The sequence below is a fragment of the Taudactylus pleione genome, unplaced genomic scaffold, assembly GCF_031769625.1.
Source record: "Taudactylus pleione unplaced genomic scaffold, aTauple2 ptg000154l, whole genome shotgun sequence".
Classification (NCBI taxonomy): Eukaryota; Metazoa; Chordata; class Amphibia; order Anura; family Myobatrachidae; genus Taudactylus; species Taudactylus pleione.
The window spans coordinates 3,538,332-3,558,850 of NW_028284556.1; the positions used below are offsets into that span (position 1 = coordinate 3,538,332).

The 20,519-nt window shown below is 47.7% G+C and overlaps 1 protein-coding gene across 3 annotated transcripts in view; it reads left to right on the forward strand.

The window, feature by feature from the left end:
- The window catches only part of AHCTF1 (AT-hook containing transcription factor 1), a 222,981-nt gene that overhangs the window by 93,323 nt on the left and 109,139 nt on the right, over positions 1–20,519 (forward strand). For all 3 annotated transcript variants that reach the window (XM_088474344.1, XM_088474346.1, XM_088474345.1), the window contains 3 exons: positions 3,069–3,189; positions 3,273–3,329; positions 10,354–10,500. In XM_088474344.1, coding sequence (XP_088330470.1) covers positions 3,069–3,189; positions 3,273–3,329; positions 10,354–10,500 — 325 coding nt within the window. The remainder of the gene's footprint in view (positions 1–3,068; positions 3,190–3,272; positions 3,330–10,353; positions 10,501–20,519) is intronic.

Sequence of the window (20,519 nt, forward strand, 5' to 3'; positions counted from 1 at the left end):
GCATTGATAAATGCAAAATTTCTCTAGTATGGGAGAAAAAAAAAGAAACAAATACAGGTGATGTGTTTTCACTTGCTTCTTATGTTCAACTTAAAGTTGTGTTGGAATGTCTCAAGATCCACATCAACAAAGAGGATAACCAGACAAGGCCTAAAAGGTAGGCACTGTAAACAGCATGAGGGGATAGTTCTTATACCTGGTTTAGTCACCTCCAGTCGTCATCGAGTGGTTATCCCCCTTTAGGTCCAATCTGGCAGCAATCCTCGCCACACCAACCCGTTTCGGAATCCTTCCTTTTTCAAGGTGTATGAGTATAGAGTGAGGGGAAGCCCTTTATATACTTATAGTTTGTGGTCATGTGATCCGGGGAACCAGTCTTGTGATCCACCAAATCCTAATTAGTCCGTATTGAATGAAGAATAGTGTATTCAATCATGCATCCCATACCTAACCTCTAGACACATCAGTCATACACATTGGAATTTCGTAAAAACCATGTGTGTACTTCAAGATAAAAAGTTTAAAAACATTCCTTACAAACAGATCCGCCCATTATAAAGAATAAGACCGGAGCTACAGAGTCCCCGGATTTCCATATAGGTAAGTATATATTCTAAGCCAGAAATCCATTTCTGAAGAGCGAAAAGACTCTAGATTGTTTGTGCAGGCTCTGTTGCGATCGGCATGTCACTTCCGGCCTTTGGAATGCAAACGGAGTTCCAAGATGTCATCCACCCGGAAGCATTGATATCGCATCGTGCAGTGACAGGGGACATGTGACTTTCTGTCAAACCATTGTATAGCGGAAGTGGTCATAGGTTTGGCAAAACAGGCGGCATTATGGGAATTGTAATTCAGAACATCTCCTTTGCACGGGAGTAAGGACAGCAAACTTCTCCCCTCATAAATACAAAAAGACAAAGGGCCTGATTCAGAGCCGGTCGCTATTTGCAGTCGTTCGTTCAACAAAAAGGGGTGGCTATTCAAATGAACCGTTCGCTCTTTGCGGTCTGTTGACGCCTCTATGTCTGAACGAGCGAACAAAACTTGCAGTTGTAATTTTGAAAGAGACGCCCCCTGGCCGCTCGCATCATACGTCATGTCCGATATTTATTAGATTAATCGAGTACATCGAACAGCGTATGAACTACCACAAATTCTGGCTATAAAATAACCCAGTGACGTGGTCAATGACGCTCCAGTATTATGCATACCCTTAAAACGCCCGTTTTGACCTTTAAGCACGCCTGCGTTCTGATTTCCACTCCCCGTTTTCAAGCACCTTCCCCCGTTACCACCCACATACGCCTACTCCTGTCACTCAAATTATCAGTCATTCGCTATTTTGCGAGCACATGAATTTCGACCGCACTGACTGGTTCGCGCATGCGTATAACGATCCGTACGCATGCGCAGTTGGGCAAACATCGCTCGGAACGAACGAGCGGCCGCTTACGAGCAGCTCTGAATCAGGCCCAAAGTGCCATTAGCGATGCAAGATTAAAAAACATATATTAAAACATGCTCCTGGGAATGAGCATCAATCATTTACACATAGTATTAATAAAAAGACATTACAATTAAATAGATTTGAGAACAAATATCATAATCACCAACAAATGGATACAGATATACTAAAAAATAAATAACAATACTGTATAAAAATTATAAAAACCATTTGGTCTCAATCAATGTTCAAACCCCTATGGCAGTGGTTCCAAACTGGGTACCGTGGCACCCTGGGGTGCCTCAGGGCACTTGCAGGGGTGCATCAGGTTGGTGGTACAGTACCAAATAAAATTATAGTTGTGTGATGGGCAAAACCAGTGCTAACAGCTGCCAATCAAAAAATATGTGGACAAAAAGAAATGCAGCCCTGTCAACCACATCATAACTGAACCTAAGGGTGACATATAAGCACAATTTACTAAATTTCATTTTTGCTGAATTTCTCATTAAGAAACTTTTGGCCCAGGGGTGCCATGGAAAAAATGCTGATACTCTAGGGCGCTGTGATTCAGAAAAGTTTGGGAACCACTGCCCTAGGGGATAAAGTTCATAATTCATACAGTGCGTCTGGAAAGTATTCACAGCGCTACACTTCTTCCAATTTTTTTTTATGGTACAGCCTTATTCCAAAATGGAATAAATTCATTTTTGTCCTCAAAATTCTACAAACCATACCCCATAATGACAACGTGTAAAAAGTTTTTTTGAGATTTTTGGAAATGTAAAAGAAATAAAAAAAAATCTTAAGAAATCACATGTACATAAGTATTCACAGCCTTTGCCATGAAGCTCAAAATTGAGCTCTGGTGCATCCTATTTCCACTGATCATCCTTGAGATGTTCCTACAGCTAATTGGAGTCCACCTGTGGTAAATTCAGGTGATTGGACATGATTTTGAAAGGCATACACCTGTTTATATAAGGTCCCACACTTGACAGTGCATGTCAGAGCACAAACCAAGCATGAAGTCCAAGGAATTGTCTGTAGACCTCCGAGACAGGATTTTCTCGAGGCACAAATCTGGGGAGGGTACAGAAAAATATCTGCTGCTTTGAAGGTCCCAATGAGCACAGTGTAGTGTCCCCCAAACTACTGAACTACTCTCCAGTATAGATTGAAAATATATTTTTAATGTATTTGCTACATTAACTCCATGTGCGCACCACCAAAACGTTTCATTGTCTACCCTTTGGATGCTATGTCCTAAAACAGTTTCTGTTTTGATTCTCCGCTACGGAATCATTTTGTATCAATTTCACACTTACCATGAGCCCAAATATTTCATGACTGTTCCTAATAAAGTGAAAATAAGCAGCATAAATTTGGGAAGGGTGTGGGGCCGGTAGTATTACATCACATCTTAGAGATTTCCTGTATGTGTGTAGTGCCCTGCTGTATTTGCTCTTTTCAAGCTTCCTACTTTACTTCCCTTTTAGAATTAGCTGATATTTGTTTGACAATCATAACTGCATTATATATTATTGCACTTGGCGTTCTATTTGTAATATATGGAGCCATCTTGAAAGAACTTATTTATAATTGTGTTTGATTAATGCAGTGGAAAATGGAACACCAGTTCATTGATGATTGACGGTATGATTTGCCAATTCGGGGAGAGGATTGAGCATTTATGGAGTAGAGACGGAGGCACCGGCAAATATCCACCGGCCAACTTGCATGTAAGTTGCCTTCCTTTATAATAATGTAACTTTTTTTTTTTTTTTTTTCTTTATGTAAAAAGCATCTTCTGTTTGTGTTGCAGGCACTACTTGATTTGTACCTACTGGAAAATGTAGAGGAAATGAGCAAACATGCAATTGTATCCTTTACAGTCTTTCAACAATGGCAAGAACCTCTTTTCACCTTCTGCAGAATGAGTCTCCCATATCCAAAATGCTTGGGACCAGAGGTATTTTGGATATCGGAATATTTGCATACCGTAATGAAATATCTTGGGAATGGGACCCAAATCTAAACACAGAATGCATTTATTTTATATACACATTGTACACACAGCCTGCAGGTAATTTTATACAATATTTTCAATAATTTTGTGGCTCAAAAACAGTTTGTGAACATACATTAAATTAATGTTTCATACACACCTTATACACAAAGCCTGAAGGTAATTTTAGTCAATATTTTTAATTTTGTGCCTTAAACAAAGTTTTTGTGTACATTGAACCATCAAAAAGCAAAGGCTTCACTATCTCAGACATGCTAAAAAAAAAAATTCTGTGTTTCAGGATATTCCGTATTTCAGAATATTTGGATATGGGAGACTCAACCTGTACTTGTAAACATTGAGACATCTATTGGAGAACATGACTATTACTAGTGATTACACAGGCTTATTTAGGAATGTAGTCCACCTAGTACACAACTATTAAGATATAAGGATATTTTCTACTTCAGGGTCCATAGGGGGTCCACAGGGTTGTCCTTTGGGTATAACTGGATCTGGATCCACGGGCACCACGCAGTTAAAGCTTTCACTGCTCCCAGGATGCACTTGGGTCCGTCCTCTATACCCCGAGCCACAGGCACCTCAGTTTTAGTTGGTGCCCGGCCGGAGTCGGGTTACCCTGTCGCAGTGGGGCTGCTTTTTACACTATCAGAGCGGCAGCATCAGACTGTCCTTTAGGACGTCCACGCTGCCGCTCCTTCTCCCCGCTGGCGCCGCGACGCCAGTACAGATCTGGGGATCGCGGCGGGACACCAGAGTCTGTACTAGCCAGGCTCTGGGGACTCCCATGACTGCTGTCGGATGCGACGTGGACCAGGTAAGCCGTGGGTCGCCGCGTGCCGCGGCACGCGGATACTTCAAAGGCAGTCAGGAGCCTCCGGTCTCAGGGGACAGACCGGAGGCACTAGCAGCGGCGGCGGGCTCCCCCTCTATAGAGGAACACCCCGCGTGTCCGCTAGACCACCAGGGTGACAGGCGGGACCGGCAACCCGGGGGTTAATTGCTAGCCAGGGGAGGCAATCTTCCCTGTCTAGCGGCTCCTCCCCTCAGCTCAGCGTGCCTTTCAACAAGCAGTCTGGCGTCGCTGAGCTGCTCTTATCTTACGGCCACTCCTCCTCTGAGGTCTCCGGCGGCCATCTTCACTGGCAGGCATCGCAGATCTCCCAGGCAGAATCAAGTGGACCGGTCCCCCTGTGTACCTCTCCCCTGCTGAAGGACAGTGTACACAGCGCTATAGCCCTCCCAGACACTGAATCTGGGCGGTTGATTGTAGCGGAAGGTGCAGTGAGTACTAACATTTCTGCATTGTATGTGACTATTGCTAGTGCTGCCTGTCTGTGACTTATTCTCCATTACTATCAGCTTATACCTATCCCTTTCCTTCACCTACGGCCCGGTAGGTGTGTGGGGGAAGGGCTTTTTTCTGATTCCCTCACTTATATAAATCACGTATTTGTGAGGCCAGTCACATACTGTTGGGTGCTACACAGTTCCATATCTGGGCTGTTTGTGTTGCATACTGGGAGTGCGCGGGTGTTTACACCGTAATTCCTCTGGTGATACGTATTTCTTGTGTATTTACTGTATCATGTCTGATGAGGAGACTGAGCGCTCCGTGGCTCCTGTGCTATTCTCCTGCAGACGCTGTGCTGCTGGAGTTGATGTGGAGGACTTATCTCAGGATGGTCTGTGCGGGCGGTGCCAGCTGGTACCGGGCCCCTCCAACCCCCGTGTCACAGGACCCCCCTCGGGCGATGTTTTCACAGGTGCTGGCGTCCATTGCGGACCGGTTATCGGTCCCATCAACGATCCCGTCTAGGGCGTTGCCCCAGCCCACCATCCCCCATTCCCCGGGTGTTCCGCACATATTGCAGTCTTCCTCCGGGGCCCAGACTGTGGGTCCTTATTCGGGACTGCCGGTGTATGTTCAGTCTCCTCCAGTGACGCAACAGTCTGTGGTGCCTTTTCAGAGTTTTACTCCAACGGCTCCTCCACCTTGGTGGATGTTCTCTCTAGCTCTGTACAGAGTCTGGCGGTCTCATCCTCGGCGTTTCAGTCGATGTTGCAAAGTGATGTGCCACCAAGGGCGTCCAATCGTCCGGTTGTGAGTTCACTGGCTGCGCAGTTGTCGTACACGGAAGTGTCCTCAGATGATGGAGAAATCCATGAGGACTGTGACTCTGATGCCATGGGGCAGGATGTGGAATCTAAGTCCTCCATTAATGTTCCAGCCTTAGGGCAGTGCGGGCTATCCTACGTATAGAGGATGATGCGCCGGCTCCTAGGTCGAAGTTTCCTAATTTTAAAAAAGCCAAGGTAACTTCAAATGTGTTTCCCCTGTCTGATCAATTAACGGATCATATGGCGGCGGCCTGGCAATTACCTAGTAAGAGGTTCCATCCACAGAAGCGGTTGGCGTCCAGTTATCCTTTTCCTGAGGCTCATTGCAGGAAATGGGAGACTCCGCCGGCGGTGGATTCCCACGTCACCCGTTTGATCAAGAGCGCGACGCTGCCATTGCCGTCTGTCTCCTCTTTGAGGGATCCCACGGACAGGAAGGTGGAGACTTGTTTAAAGTCCATTTACTCTCTTTCCGGAGCGGTGGCTCGCCTGTCCATGGCTATCTCCTGGGTGGCTAAAACCATTGAGGCCTGGGCCAATGCCTTGGAGGATTCCTTTACTGACGATGCTCCGGATATCCAGAGAGCGTTAGTGGGACAGATGAGGGATGCGGCTTCCTATATTGGGGAAGCGTCTTTGGATGCCAGCCTGCTCACTTCTAGGGTATCGGCTGCAGCGGTGTCTGCTCGGCGGTCCCTGTGGCTGAGGTCCTGGAGGGCTGATGCAGACTCTAAAAAGGGTCTGGAGGCCTTGCCTTTTAATGGAGAATTACTATTTGGTCCGGATTTGGACAAAATAGTTGATACTTTGGCTAAGTCCAAGTCGGCTTTCCTCCCTTCGGCCTCTGCCACGGCTAAAGTGAGGAGCTCTACCTTTCGGTCCTTTCGGGTTCATGGTAAGGCCAAGGGTCAGTCCTTCCCGAGACATTCGGCGACCAAGGCCGTACCCAAGCCCAAGATGCAGGCATGGAGTGCTCGGCGTCCTTCTTCCAAGCAGGAGGATAAACCTGCTGCCTGATGGGACGGGCCTCTCTCTGGAGGACCCCAGAGTGGGAGGCCGACTTCTCCAATTCGCCCAGTGTTGGCACAATACCACCACGGATGCCTGGGTTCGAGAAGTAGTCTCTCAGGGGTACGCCCTGTCTTTTCGGTTCAGGCCGCCCCACCAGTTTTTCTGCACGAGTCCTTCTCTGGACAAGACCAAAGCTGTCCAGATTCAGGTAGCTATAGAATCCTTGCTACAAGCAGGGGACATTGTTCCCGTTCCGCAGTCTCAGCGCGGGACAGGGTACAATTCTACTCTTTCTGGTACAGAAACCCAATGGTTCTCATCGCCCTATCCTGAATTTGAAGTCTCTGAACAAATACCTGAGTTCCCAGGTTCAGGATGGAAACGTTACGTTCCATCATTCTGGCGATGGAACCCGGGGATTATATGGTCTCCCTCGATATCCAGGACGCCTATCTCCATGTGCCCTTAGCACCGGCACATCAGCGGCATCTGAGATTTGCTATCCTGAACCATCACTACCAATTTCAGGCATTGCCTTTCGGCCTTGCCACGGCTCCGAGGGTGTTCACCAAGGTGATGGCAGTTATGGCTGCCCACCTTCGGGGTCAGGGTATACGGCTGTTACCGTATCTGGACGATCTTCTGCTGCTGGCCAGCTCCCCGGAGGTGCTTCTTCGACATCTCCACCTGACCATTGCTTGTCTTCAAGCACACGGGTGGTTGATAAATTGGAAGAAGTCCTCTGATCCCATCACAACGGATGGTCCATCTGGGAGCGCTTCTGGACTCTTGTCAACAAAGGATTTTCTTGACTCCGGAAAAGGTGTCCTCCCTACAACTGAGGATACACCGTTGCCTGAGCAGTGGCAGAGTGTCGGTCCATTCAGCAATGAGAGTCCTGGGGTCCGTGGTCTCGGCATTCGACATGGTGGAATTTGCCCAGTTCCATTCCAGGCCCCTGCAGGGGCAGATTCTATCGGAGTGGAACGGGTTACCTCCCCGGATCCGATCCCAGATGCTGGTTTTGTCCCCGGAAGTGCGCCGGTCTCTGGCGTGGTGGCTTCAGTCAGCTCATCTTGTCCAGGTTCGCCCCTTTTGGATCCCGGACTGGGTTCTGCTTACAACAGATGCCAGTCTCCGGGGTTGGGGGGCAGTGGCCGGCTCGTTGTCTCTTCAGGGTCGTTGGTCGGCGGAGGAAGCCGCCCTTCCCATAAACAGCAGTCTTCATCCCGGGAGTCCTCAACTGGGAGGCAGACTTCCTCAGCCGTCACGACGTGCATCCCGGGGAATGGTCGCTTCACCCAGAGGTGTTTCAACTTCTCGTGGACAAATGGGGACTGCCGGAGTTGGACCTGATGGCTTCCCGTCACAACTGCAAGTTGCCCGTGTACGGCTCAAGGACGAGATGCAGGCGCAAGCCTAGTGGACGCGCTGTCGGTGAAGTGGACATTTCACCTGGCGTACCTGTTCCCTCCGATCTCCCTACTACCTCAGGTACTCAGAAAGATCAAACAGGACGGGGGCACGTTTCTGCTGGTGGCCCAGACGTCCTTGGTACTCTGATCTCAGGAGCTTGTCCGTAGACGCTCCGTTCCTTCTGCCTCAGCGTCGGGACCTGCTGTCTCAGGGGCCCTGTCTTTACCCGGATCTGGGTCGGCTGTCTTTGACGGCGTGGCTCTTGAGACAGCCGTCTTAAGGTTCCGGGGTTTTTCTACCTTTGTCATCTGTACCATGCTGAGGGCGCGCAAGCCTGCCTCTGCACGGATTTACCACAGAGTGTGGCACACTTACTTTCACTGGTGTGAGTCCAGAAACTTTGATCCTCAAGTGTTCAGGGTTTCTAGGATTTTGGTATTTCTACAGTCAGGTCTTGACCTGGGCTTACGGCTTGCTTCCCTGAAGGTTCATGTATCGGCTCTGTCTGTTTGGTTCCAACGACGGATCGATACCCTGCCTGATGTTCACACCTTTTTCCAAGGTGTGCTTAGGATTCAACCTCCCTTTGTGTCTTTGGTGGCTCCATGGGACTTGGCGGTGGTTCTTCGAGTTCTGCAGGGACCTCCCTTTGAGCCTCTTGAGTCCGTTGACCTCAAGTGGTTAACACTGAAGACTGTGTTTCTCCTGGCAATTGCATCAGCCAGGAGGCTATCCGAGTTGGGGGCACTTTCCTGTAGTCTCCCCCCTTCCTAATTTTTCACCAGGACAGGGCTGTGCTTCGTACTCGTCCTGAGTTCTTGCCTAAAGTAGTCTCTAAGTTCCACATCAATCAGGAACTTGTGGTACCAGCTTTCCAATCTCCTGATCTTACAGCTGGTGAGGCTTCATTGGACGTTGTCCGTGCTCTCAGAGTTTGTTGATCGGACGGCTTCTGTAAGAAAGTCCGATTCCTTGTTTTTCCTCTTTGGTTTTCATAAGAGGGGTTGGCCTGCCAACAAACAAACGTTAGCCCGTTGGCTTTGTTCTGTTATTAGGGAGGCTTATATACAGGAACGTTTACCTGTTCCGGCCTCTGTTAAGGCTCATTCCACTCGTTCTGTGGGTCCTTCTTGGGCTGCTAGACGTGGTGCCTCCGCTGTTCAGCTGTGCAAGGCAGCCACTTGGTCTTCAATTCAGACATTTTTGAGGTTTTATGCGTTTGACACCTTTGCCTCTCAGGATGCATCCTTCAGGCGCAGGATTCTCCTTTCTGCACAGGAGTGTCCCCGCCCTTAGTTGAACTGCTTTGGGACATCCCCAAGGTCAACCCCGTGGACCCCCTATGGACCCTGAAGTAGAAAACAAGAGATATGGTAAGAACTTACCTTTGTTATCTGTTTCTACGAAGTCCATAGGATCCACAAGGCGCCCGCCCTGACGCACCTGGCTTCCAATGGGCTGTGTGGTTGGTCACCGGTTTTCCGTCTCCCATTTCTGTGAGTATGGTTTCTTGTGTGTTCCAGTCTTCCTTCTCTCTGTTTAGTCTCCTCCTCCGGCCTGGGCTGCTTACCAACTGAGGTGCCTGTGGCTCGGGGGCGGGGGTATAGAGGAGGACGGACCCAAGTGCATCCCGGGAGCAGTGAAAGCTTTAACTGCGTGGTGCCCGTGGATCCAGATCCAGCTATACCCCAAGGTCAACCCTGTGGACCCTATGGACTTCATAGAAACAGAGATAACAAAGGTAAGTTCTTACCATATCTCTTGTTATACGTAAAAATCGACTGAATTCCGATTTACTTTAAGTAGGACAGAGTTGCACACATTTTAGGTTACATCTGTTGGTCTGCTGTAAGTAACTTTTAAGGGGCCTATCCATTAGCAGATCTTTTTCTAACGATGAAAGACAAAAGATTATCCCTTAAATTCCTGGGGCTGCGGTGACAGATATCTGTCATGCACATGATAGATTTTTGCAAACGACGAACGATATTGCATGACATCATTCATGGAGTGGAATTTTTTTGATGTTTATATGACTTTTCATTAAAAATATCGTTCGTCTTTTTACTGCTTATAAACTGCCAGATATTTCTAATATCTGGCAGCGATAAGTGATAATTGACCAACATGTTGGAGAGACGGAAGACCCAATTTATCGGCCGTGGGAGTGCGCATCTGTCGTCATTCAGGGCCTATCCATTAGCAGATAAATTGAACGACTGAACGATATATCGTTCAGTTGTTCAATTTATCTGCTAATGGATATGGCCCTTTACACATAACACTTTACACTTATGTTCTTTGAATTAACCTTAACTGTTTTCCTCAGACAATTTATTGTTTGCTGGATATCATGTATTCTTTTCCAGACAAGCTTGAATCCTCAATAGAATCGTTCCCCACTGTTTTTTCTGTCCCCTGTGGACTAATAAAGCTTACACAAGGGTTTTGGCTTCTGGATCACAATGATAATCAGGTATGTTTGCTTAACTGGATAACTATGAGGAAATATGATGCCTATTGAGTTTTTGTATAAAAACGTTTTGCTGAAATGTTAAATCAATTACACTCACATACATACTTGCCTAAAGCTGGTTGCTTGCTCGCTGTTAATCATGTTAATCTGTTACGGAGTGCAAATCCAGCACACAGCTAATCAGTTTGTAGCTACTTAGCTCTGTTAAACAGCTTCTACTGTATATGGTTGTATTTCTCCTTCAGTACTCCATAACAGCTCTTTCAATGGGTTAAGCCACTTATAAGTTAAGGTGCGTATCCACTTGCCGATATAAATGAGTGAACGATTACGACATCCTAATCGTTCAATCGCTCATTAATCGTGCATAAATCAGGCAGTATGTCGTCAGAAACAACCAGCGATGCGCACCCCCGCCGGTCGTTTCCGACATCAATCATCGCCTGAACATGCTTGCCAATAACAACCAATTGGGCATGTTCGGGGATGAGGGAGGGTGCCTATAGTGAACAACATTTAGTTCAGTGTAGGCACTACAGAGGATGAGAAACAACTCTACGATTACAATGTTGTAATTGTATTGTTACCTCATCGGCAAGTGGATACGCACCTTTAGATGGAGATCGTTTTATATATATTTATTTTCTCTGTCTCTATGTGTGCGTATATATGTGTATTGTGAGAAGTAGTGAAGGGCACTCAATGGGACTTAGGTAGCTTGTAGAAATAAACCAGACTGAGCCGGTGTCACTGTCAACGTTTCAGAAAGTTAATGCTTTTATCAAGACATACAAATGGTAAAAAATGTGCAGTATATATCATGTTACTCACCCATGTGTCCATCATCTCCACGGCCTCCCCAGCCACGGCTCCTGCTGATGACATCACCTACGTCCCGTTGAGTGGCCTCCACTACTTCTCTCATATAATCAACCTTTGGTTAGATGTGGCACCTGGGCAATTTCTGGAGAGTCACTGCTTGCGGTGATCTGCTTTGAGCAGTCCTTTTTCCTTCGGGTCTTGGGGCCGGTCTGGAGATGACAGCAGGTGGAGCCAGGCTCAGATAACCTGCACTTCCACTAGAAACTTAGGCTGGCGCGTATACCAGCGTCCTGGGGGTTAATTGCCGGCCAGGGATGGCAGCTTTCCCTGTTCACAGCCGTCTCCTCACATCTGCTCAGTGTGACTTTCCACTGCGGCCTGGCTGGGCTGAGGCAGCACTCCTCCTAAGGTTACGCCCCCTCTGAGGTCTCTGGCGGCAATTCTATTTCCCTGGCTAGTCGCAGAGCTCTCTGGATGTACGGAGCCCAGGTCCCCCTACATACCTCACCTCAAATACTGGTCAACATATGTAGCACTATAGCCTACCAGACACTGAGTCTGTGTGGTTGACTTGTAGTGCCATTGTGCAGGTGTTTTCTGCATTGTATGTGACTTTAAGCTAGCACTGTCTGTCTGTTTCTTTCTTATTCTGTCAGCCATATTACTCTAACTATTCTTTTTCTCTGAGCCCTTACAGTACAAGTGTTGTCAGCGTGTGTATTATACCTCATTTATACAATATCTGTGTGGTTTTGTCACATACAGTGTGTACTTTCTTTTCTACAATATGTCTGAAAGTGAGGATAATTGGCACAATTCTGCTCCCGCCCTGCTGTCGTGCAAATCATGTGCGGCAGGGTTATGGAGCATACACACGGTCAGATTTGTCAGACTTGTCAGATTTGTCAGATGAACGATTAAACGATTTGAACGATTTTACCAAAGTTTTGAACGATTTGAACGATTTTTGACTGCATTAAAATGAATGGAATCGTCCAAGTCTGACTGCAAACACATCAGATGTCAGAAATCGTTATCTGACCATCGGGAACGCGCATCGTTGATCGTCCATCGTTCAGGCATGTCAGGAACGATTTTCCTTCAGATATGAACGACTGAACGACTTTTAAATCGTTATCGTTCATATCTGAAGGAAAAATTTGACCGTGTGTATGCACCATTAGGTGCGGGAGACGTGGTGCAAGAGGGGTTGTGTGAGGTGTTATTCTCCTCCAGGCCCCTCTATGGTCTCAGCCATCTTGCAGGAGCCTCCTTGGGCGTGCTTTGCTCAGCCATTGTCGGCCATTGCGGGGTGTTTGGCAGTACCTTTTGTGTTTCCCCCGATGGGGTTCCCACAGCAGTCTGTTTTGCCCTCACGGGGCCTGCCTCAATATGTTTCACCCATGCAGATTCCATCTGTGCCTCCTCCGTGGGTAGATACATTCTCTACTATGGTGCAGACCCTGGCGGATACCTCTACTGCCCTCCAGGCTATGCTGCATGAGGATAAACCCCTTAGACCAGCTAAAAGGCCTATGCCGTCATCTCAGTCTACACTACATGATGACATGACATCGGATGATGGGGAGATTCTAGATGTCTCGGTCTCCACCTCTCGCAGAGAGGGCTCGGAGTCAAAGTCTAAAATCAATATTCCGGCTCTGATACGTTCTGTCCGTTCAGCCTTAGTCATAGAGGAGGAGAAACCACCAGCTCCTCGGTCCAAACATGCCCTGTTCAAGGAAATAAAGGTTACTTCTGCTGGATTTCCTTTATCTGATCAGCTAGTAGAACACATGAAAGTGGCTTGGAAATCGCCTGGGAAGCGTTACCAGCCTCAGACGCCTGGCTTATGCATATCCCTTTCCTGAGGAACATTGTACCAAATGGGAAACACCGCCGGTGGTGGATTCTTATGTAACGCACTTAATTAAAAGTGCTACTCTACCTATGCTGTCCATGTCTTTCTTTAAAAGATACTACAGCTAGGAAGGTGGAGGTTTGTTTAAAATTGATGTATTCTTCATCTGGGGCAGCTTCCTGGCCGGCCATGGCTATCTCCTGGGTGGCCAAGGCTATGGAGTTCTGGGAAGACTCCCTAGAGGAGTCCTTTTTTGTTCAGAGGCTACCAGAGATCAGGTGAATCTGGTTTGCAACCTCCGTGATTCAGCTACCTATATTAATGAGGCTGCTTTGGATGTCAGCCTCTTAACCTCCAGGATTTCAGCTGCTGCGGTTTCAGCTCGCCGCTCCTTGTGGCTGCGCTCTTGGAGAGCGGACGCGGACTCTAAGAAAGGATTAGAGGGTCTTACCTTATAATGTTGAAAACTTGTTTGTTCCGGACCTGGACAAGATTGTGGATAAGTTGGCAGCAGCTAAGTCTGCGGGTCTGCCTTCGGCATCTACTTCCTCAGGGTCTCTGACTTCATCTTTTCAGTCCTGTTGGCCCCAAGGTAAGCCATGGGGTCAGCCCCCAAAAAGACTTCCAAGTCCAAGAAGCAGGCTTGCAGTACGAGGCGTCCGACGACAAGTCCTTGGCCTGACAGGACGGGCCTCCCAGGGTGGGAGGCCAACTTCTTCAGTTCGCCCAATGCTGGTGTCAGACCACCACAGTCTACGATTTCTGTGCTTCAAGCTCACAGGTGGTTGATCAATTGGAGGAAGTCCTCCTTGACTCCATCCCAGAGGATGCTCCATCTGGGAGCTCTGTTGGATTCACAAAGCAAAGAATTTTTCTGACCGCAGAAAAGCTCGACACTTTGCAGACATGAGTACCAAGAAGTGTTTCAGCTCCTAGTGGACGTGGACCTCATGGCCTACCGACACAATCAAACTGCCAGTGTACGGGTCCATCACAAGAGATGCCGGGGTGATCTTGGTAGACGCTCTGTCGGTACAGTGGACTTTCCAGTTTGCGTACCTGTTCCCTCCAGTCTCCCTTTCTCAAGTAATTCGGTTCAAACAAGAAGGAGGCACTGTCCTGCTGGTGGCTCCAGTGTGGCCCAGACATCACTGATACTCAGATCTTCAGAGTCTCTCCTTCGAAACTCCGTTGCCTCAACGTCAGGACCTGTTGTCTCAAGGTCCTTGCCTTTACCCGGACCTGGGTCTTCTGTCTTTGACAGCGTGGCTCTTGAGACATCCCTCCTAAGGTCCAAAGGTTTTTCCGGCTCTGTGGTTAACACCATGCTCAGAGCGGGTAAACCAGCCTCGGCCAGAGTTTACCACAGAGTGCGGCATACCTACTTTCAATGGTGTCGTCCCAGGGGTTACGATCCCCAGGTGTTTCAGATATGTAGAGTTTTGGCTTTCCTGCAGGCGGGTTTGGACCTCTGTTTCCGCTTTGCCTCACTGAAGGTGCATGTCTCTGCTCTGTGTGGTTCCAGCGTAGGATTGCTTTTCTTCCGGATATCTGCACTTTCCCCCAGGGCATCCTCCGGTTTCAGCCTCCCTTAGTCCCTCCTATGGCTCCTTGGGATTTGGCTGTTGTCCTTAGGGCCCTCCATTTGAACCCTTGGAATCAGTGGATCTCAAATGGCTTACAGCAAAGACTCTTGTTTTTCTTCTGCCTGTAGCTTCCGCCAGATGTGTCAGACTTGGGGGCACTTTCCTGTCGCTCACCATTTCTTATATTTCACCAGGACAGGGCGGTACATCAGACTTGCCCTGGGTTCCTTCCTAAGGTGGTTTCTAGTTTCCACATTAATGAGGAAATTATTGTACCGGCCTTTAAATCTCCAGACCTCTCGGCAGGTGAGGACTTTTTGGATGTGGTACGGGCCCTCCCGATTTATATGGACCTTACCAGTTCCCTTCGGAAGTCTGACTCCTTGTTTGTTTTATACGGGTTTCACAAGACTGGTTGACCTGCCATTAAACAGACATTTGCTAGATGGCTGCGCATGTCTATCTCTGAGGCTTACACTCAGGAGGGCCTTCCTATTCAGCTTTCTGTGACTGTTCATTCTACTCTGTGGGTCCCTCGTGGGCAGCTCGCCGTAGCGCCTTGGCTGTTCAGCTTTTGTAAGGCGGTCACATGGTCTTCTGTCCAGACCTTTCTGAGGTATTATGCATTCGATACCTTTTTGTCTCTCAGGATGCCTCCTTTGGGAGGCGGATTCTTCTTTCAGCTCAGGAGCGTCCCCACCCTTAAAAGGACTGCTTTGGGACATCCCCAAGGTCTCCCTGTGGAGCCTATGGACCCTGAAGAAGAAAATGATATGGTAAGAACTTACCTTTGTAATATCTCTTTGAAGTTCATAGGGTCCACAGGGCACCCACCCTGACGCACATGTGGTTCAGATGGGCTTCGCTCTGGTCACCGGTTTTTCCGTCTCCTATGTGAGAATGTGATTCTTGAGTGTTCCAGACTTCTCTTTTATCCTCCTCTGGCTTACTACGAACGGAGGTGCCTCTAGCTCGGGGGCAAGGTATAGAGGGAGACCCAGTGCAACCTGGGAGAAAAAATTTAACTATGCGGTGCCTGGATGACTTTGCCATCACCTATACCCCAAGGTATCTCTGTGGACCCTATGGACTTTGAAGAAAGAGAGATAACAAAGGTAAGTTCTTAGTGTTGGTGGGACCTTGAGACATTCAGGTGTAGATGGAACCTGGAGGACCGGACACCAACAGCAAAGCTTTTCAATCCCAGCCTCCATTACCCCACCCACAACCTGAGGACACTTCAGTTTCGTTGGTGTCCGGCATAAGCTGAACCACCATTATAAAAGGGGGCTGCCTTATGCGGCCCAAGCTATTATTTATTTATTTTTTATTTAATTTTTATTTCTACCAGAAGGGTGAGCAGCACCAGACTGTCCTCCGGATGTGTCTGCTGCCACCCCATCACCCCTCAGCAGCAACGTGACGCCAAGCCTGCGCTAGGTACTCCCGGCGGGGATCCGAGGCGGACTAGCTAGCGGGCTCCCCGGACCCCCAGACTGCAGCCCGGGCATGAACATACTGGCGCAGAGGCATATTAAGGCCAAGGGACCCGGTGGTTAATGTCAGCCAGGGGATAAGGTGCTCTCCCTGCAGCCCCTACCCCAGTTCAGGGCGCCAATCCGCTGCTGTCCTGGTGTTCCCTGGGCTGCTCCTACCTCACCATCGGCCCCCTCAGACGCGCGGCAGCCATTTTAGGCAAGCAGTCTCGGAATCGCTAGGTCCCGTTTCCCTGTATACCTCTCCCAAGGGCCATGTTATACAGCGCTATATCCCACAAGCAACTGCGGTCTGTGTAGTTGATGATGGTGCCCATTGCAGACATGTAATGTTCTTTTCTGATTTGTAAGTGACTTGTGCTAGCGCTAATCTCCATTTTTCTATACTGTCAGTCATATCTGGGCTTAGGCCTCCCGGGGGGGATTTAGGGCTAGCCACCCCCCCCCCCCCCCGGAGGTTAGGGTTAGGCTAGGGGAAGGGGAGGGGTTAGGCACCCTCGGGGGAGGTTAGGGTTAGGCACCCCCGGGGGACTTGGGTTCAGGCGGCGGGGAAGGGGGGGTTAGGTTTAGGCACTCTAAAGGAGGGTTAGATGGGGGGAATTAGATTAGTTCTACTTACCTCTCTAGACTATCGGGATTTCCTCCTGTGTCGGGCAGCCTCTGTCGGGATTTGAACCGCCGGCCATGCGGTCCGCGGTAAATCATACTGCTTCCATCCATTCGTTCATTTCACCCTGAAGGCAAGCCAAGGGTCAGTCCTTTCCACGTCAACAGACATCAGCCAAGGCCTTTAAGCCTCTGAAGGTGGGGCTCAGTAACCAGTCAACACTCCTTCCAGGGCCAATGGTCCCCAGTTGAGGCAATGTTGCCAATCAACATCCTGGAGCTTCAAGCCATCTACAGAGCTCTCACTCTGGCTCAGAATATTCTGAAAAACAGGCCAGTACAAGAACAGTCCGACAACACCACAGCTGTGGCCTACCTCAATCATCAAGGGGGCACTCCAAGTCAATCAGCAATGACAGAAGTGTCCTGCATTATCACATGGGCCTCCCAGCCATTTCCGCAGTGTTCATCCCGGGGGTTCTCAATTGGGAAGCGGATTTCCTCAGCCGTCACGACGTGTATGCAGGAGAATGGTCTCTACATCCAGAGGTCTTTCAGCTTCTGGTGGAAAAATGGGGTCTTCCAGAAGTGGATCTCATGGCCTCAAGACACAACAACAAACTTCCAGTTTATGGAGCAAGAACAAAGAACCCCAACGCGGCCTTCATAGACTCCTTGTCGGTCACATGGACCTTCCAGTTGGCGCATCTCTTCCCTCCAATATTCCTGCTTCCTCGAGTGCTTTGGAAATTCAGACAGGAGGGAGGCACAGTCCTGTTAATAGCTATATAATGTTCCTCTACAGGTAGACCTGTTGTCTCAGGGTCCATGTCTACATCCGGACCTAGCCCGTCTGTCTTTAATGGCTTGGCTCTTGAGACATCCCTCCTTATGGCTAAGGGATTCTACAGCTCTCTGGTCCAGACCATACTCAGAGCATGTGAACCGGCCTCAGACAGGATTTACCACAGAATTTGGCATTCATATTTCCAATGGAGTGCTTCACGAAGCTACGACCCTCAAGTCTTTAAAGTTTCTTGCCTTTCTTCAGGGTGGACTGGATCTAGGCCTCCGCTGTCACCTGTTCCCTTCTCTGCGTGAGTGTGTGATTCCTCAGTGTACCAGTCTTCCTTCTCTACTGTCCTGCTCCTGCCTTGGGCTTGTTAACAAAACTGAAGTGCCATCGGGCTGTGGGTGGGGTATAGGGGAAAGGACCGGAGCATCCTGTGATTGAAAAGTTTTGCTGTTGGTGTCCGCTCCTCCAGGTCCCACCTACACCCCAATTTGTCCCTGTGGGCCCTATGAACCTCAAAGAAAGAGTTAACAAAGATAAGTTTTACCATAACACATTTTTTGTCGCATTAGAGATCTGAATTAGACTCGCATGTGGTTCAAAACTGCGTGGCGGGACACATAGAGCATGCCAAGACCATAATGCAAAATTACCGAGATTCTTCTCTCAGCACAAAATTCCACTGACCGCAGCTGTGTAGGTGTATGGATGATCATATCTGTCTAGATTTCCTATTAATAAAGAGACTTTACTATCCACTGGTTGTGGGTAAAAAGGATGGTAAAGAGGATAGACTGCATTTGTTGAACTAGTGAAGGCAATTACTGTATGAAGTACTTTTTGCAGTATTTATTTGTGATTACAGCAGACCTTTAGACATGTTATGCCCCTTCCAAGCAAGCCATTTCTAGATTTATCAAAAGTAATTATACAGCTGTGTCTTCGCACATCTTTGCTGTAGACGTACCAGGTCCCATGAGACTCTGCTAGCGCTGGGCATCTTTCGCTACTTTTTTGCCGAAATGTGTCTTGCGATGCGACTAGGACTCGCCAGGAGACTGTGCTGATTAAGTTGATATGCAACACTTATATATCTGTGTGCGACTGAGTCTCTGAATCAGCATATAAAGTGCTATGATGTACAGATCACTGCTGTTTTGCATGAAAAGTTCCGTGTACAGGCTCAGTTGCACATTGCGACTAAGGGGCGAATTCAATTAGAGGCGAAAAGCCGCAATCGTCAAATTTTTCGCGGATTTGCGCTTTTTGCCTGTTTTCTGCTTTTCAACCTATTCAATTTAAGGATGGTTTCGCCTGTGCGTAAACTCCATAGGCAAAAACAGGCAAATAAGTTTCTCCACCCAGAGGCAGGTGAAATGTAGGTGCAAAATCCATATTTTGGGGTACAAATGTGGGAACTAGAATCAGACCCCCCCCCCCTCCCCCCAATGACTAATAAGGCAAAAAAACAAAACTATAAACACCCCAAATACGACTTATCATTTCTGAGGCGAAAATGTGAGAAGTGTTGGAAAATGGGTAAAAAGTAGAGGGCCTGGTATTTTAGGGGGCTATAAGGTTGAGACAGATGCTTTTAAGATTGCAGGAGACTGCAGCAAGTGTATTTTTGAGGATTTTTTTTTTAAATATTCACTTTAGAGACTGCAAAATATACAAGTACACATTTACATGTACCCCAAATTTAACTACGGTACTTATTTTTCACAAAAAAAACACTGCTTTATATAATTTCTCCACACTTATTCAAACATGCATATAACAGCCATTTGACTCAATATAACATCACTAAATACATTTATTAGGGCTATTAATACTTTATTTATTTTCCCATGGTCAGTGAGGCTTTTTATGGGGTGCAGACTGATTTCCCCAAAATATGCTGTTCTCTGCACTATTTTTGTAATTTACTACATTCACATAACCGCGTTTTCGCCTGGTTTTTTAGTTGAATAGGGAGACAAGCGTTGGCATTCCGAAAACATTGTGCCCAAACAGACAAATGAGGCGAAATCTTTGCACTTTTCGCCACTAATTGAATTTGCCCCAAAGAAGCGCAGCATGCTGTATTGAGGATAGATGTAGGAGTACGCACCTGTATATGTGGAGTGTTCAGAGTAAGTACACCAAGTCCATCATACAGATGTGGCCACATCTATCCTCCGTGCGTTACAAGTCGCGCCACAAAATGCGGGAGTTCAGTGTGACACTGTAGCGCCAAGCGTCTCTTCGTGCATCTTTTTACCTTAAAATGCATCCTATTCACAATGATGCGATTAGGTAGCACATACAGCTTCTGCTGATTAAAATGATATACAGCATGCCTTTATTCTGTGACTGAGTGCAGGTGTATCCGCATGCAAAATGCTAAGTTAGTGTCAGCGGCTGTAACACTAACGTAGTGTTTAGCATGCCGATACACCCACAGTCACACAGAGAACATAAACATGCTGCATATCATCTTAATCAACAAAAGCTGCTTCTGTTATCTATTCGCATCGTTGTGCGAAAAAAACCGCACAAGAAGACGCTTGGTGCTACTGAGTCATGCCACGGCATGGCGTGACTAGAAGGGCTGTTTAATACGCCAGGAGGCTAGATGTATGTGGACCCATCTGTACACTCAAATTTTGTTATGACGTAATAATAGCTGTATGTTTGAAAAAAAGCAATAAAATAGTATAAATGAAACCTGGTACTACATTATTGAAGCGGTAAAAAAAATTAATTCAATGGTAAATTACAGTTCAATTCAGATCTTTCTCACATTTAACGCTCATGGACTTAGGGCCTGATTCAGACCCGCTCGCGAACGCTGAGCGCTCGCAAGCGGGTCG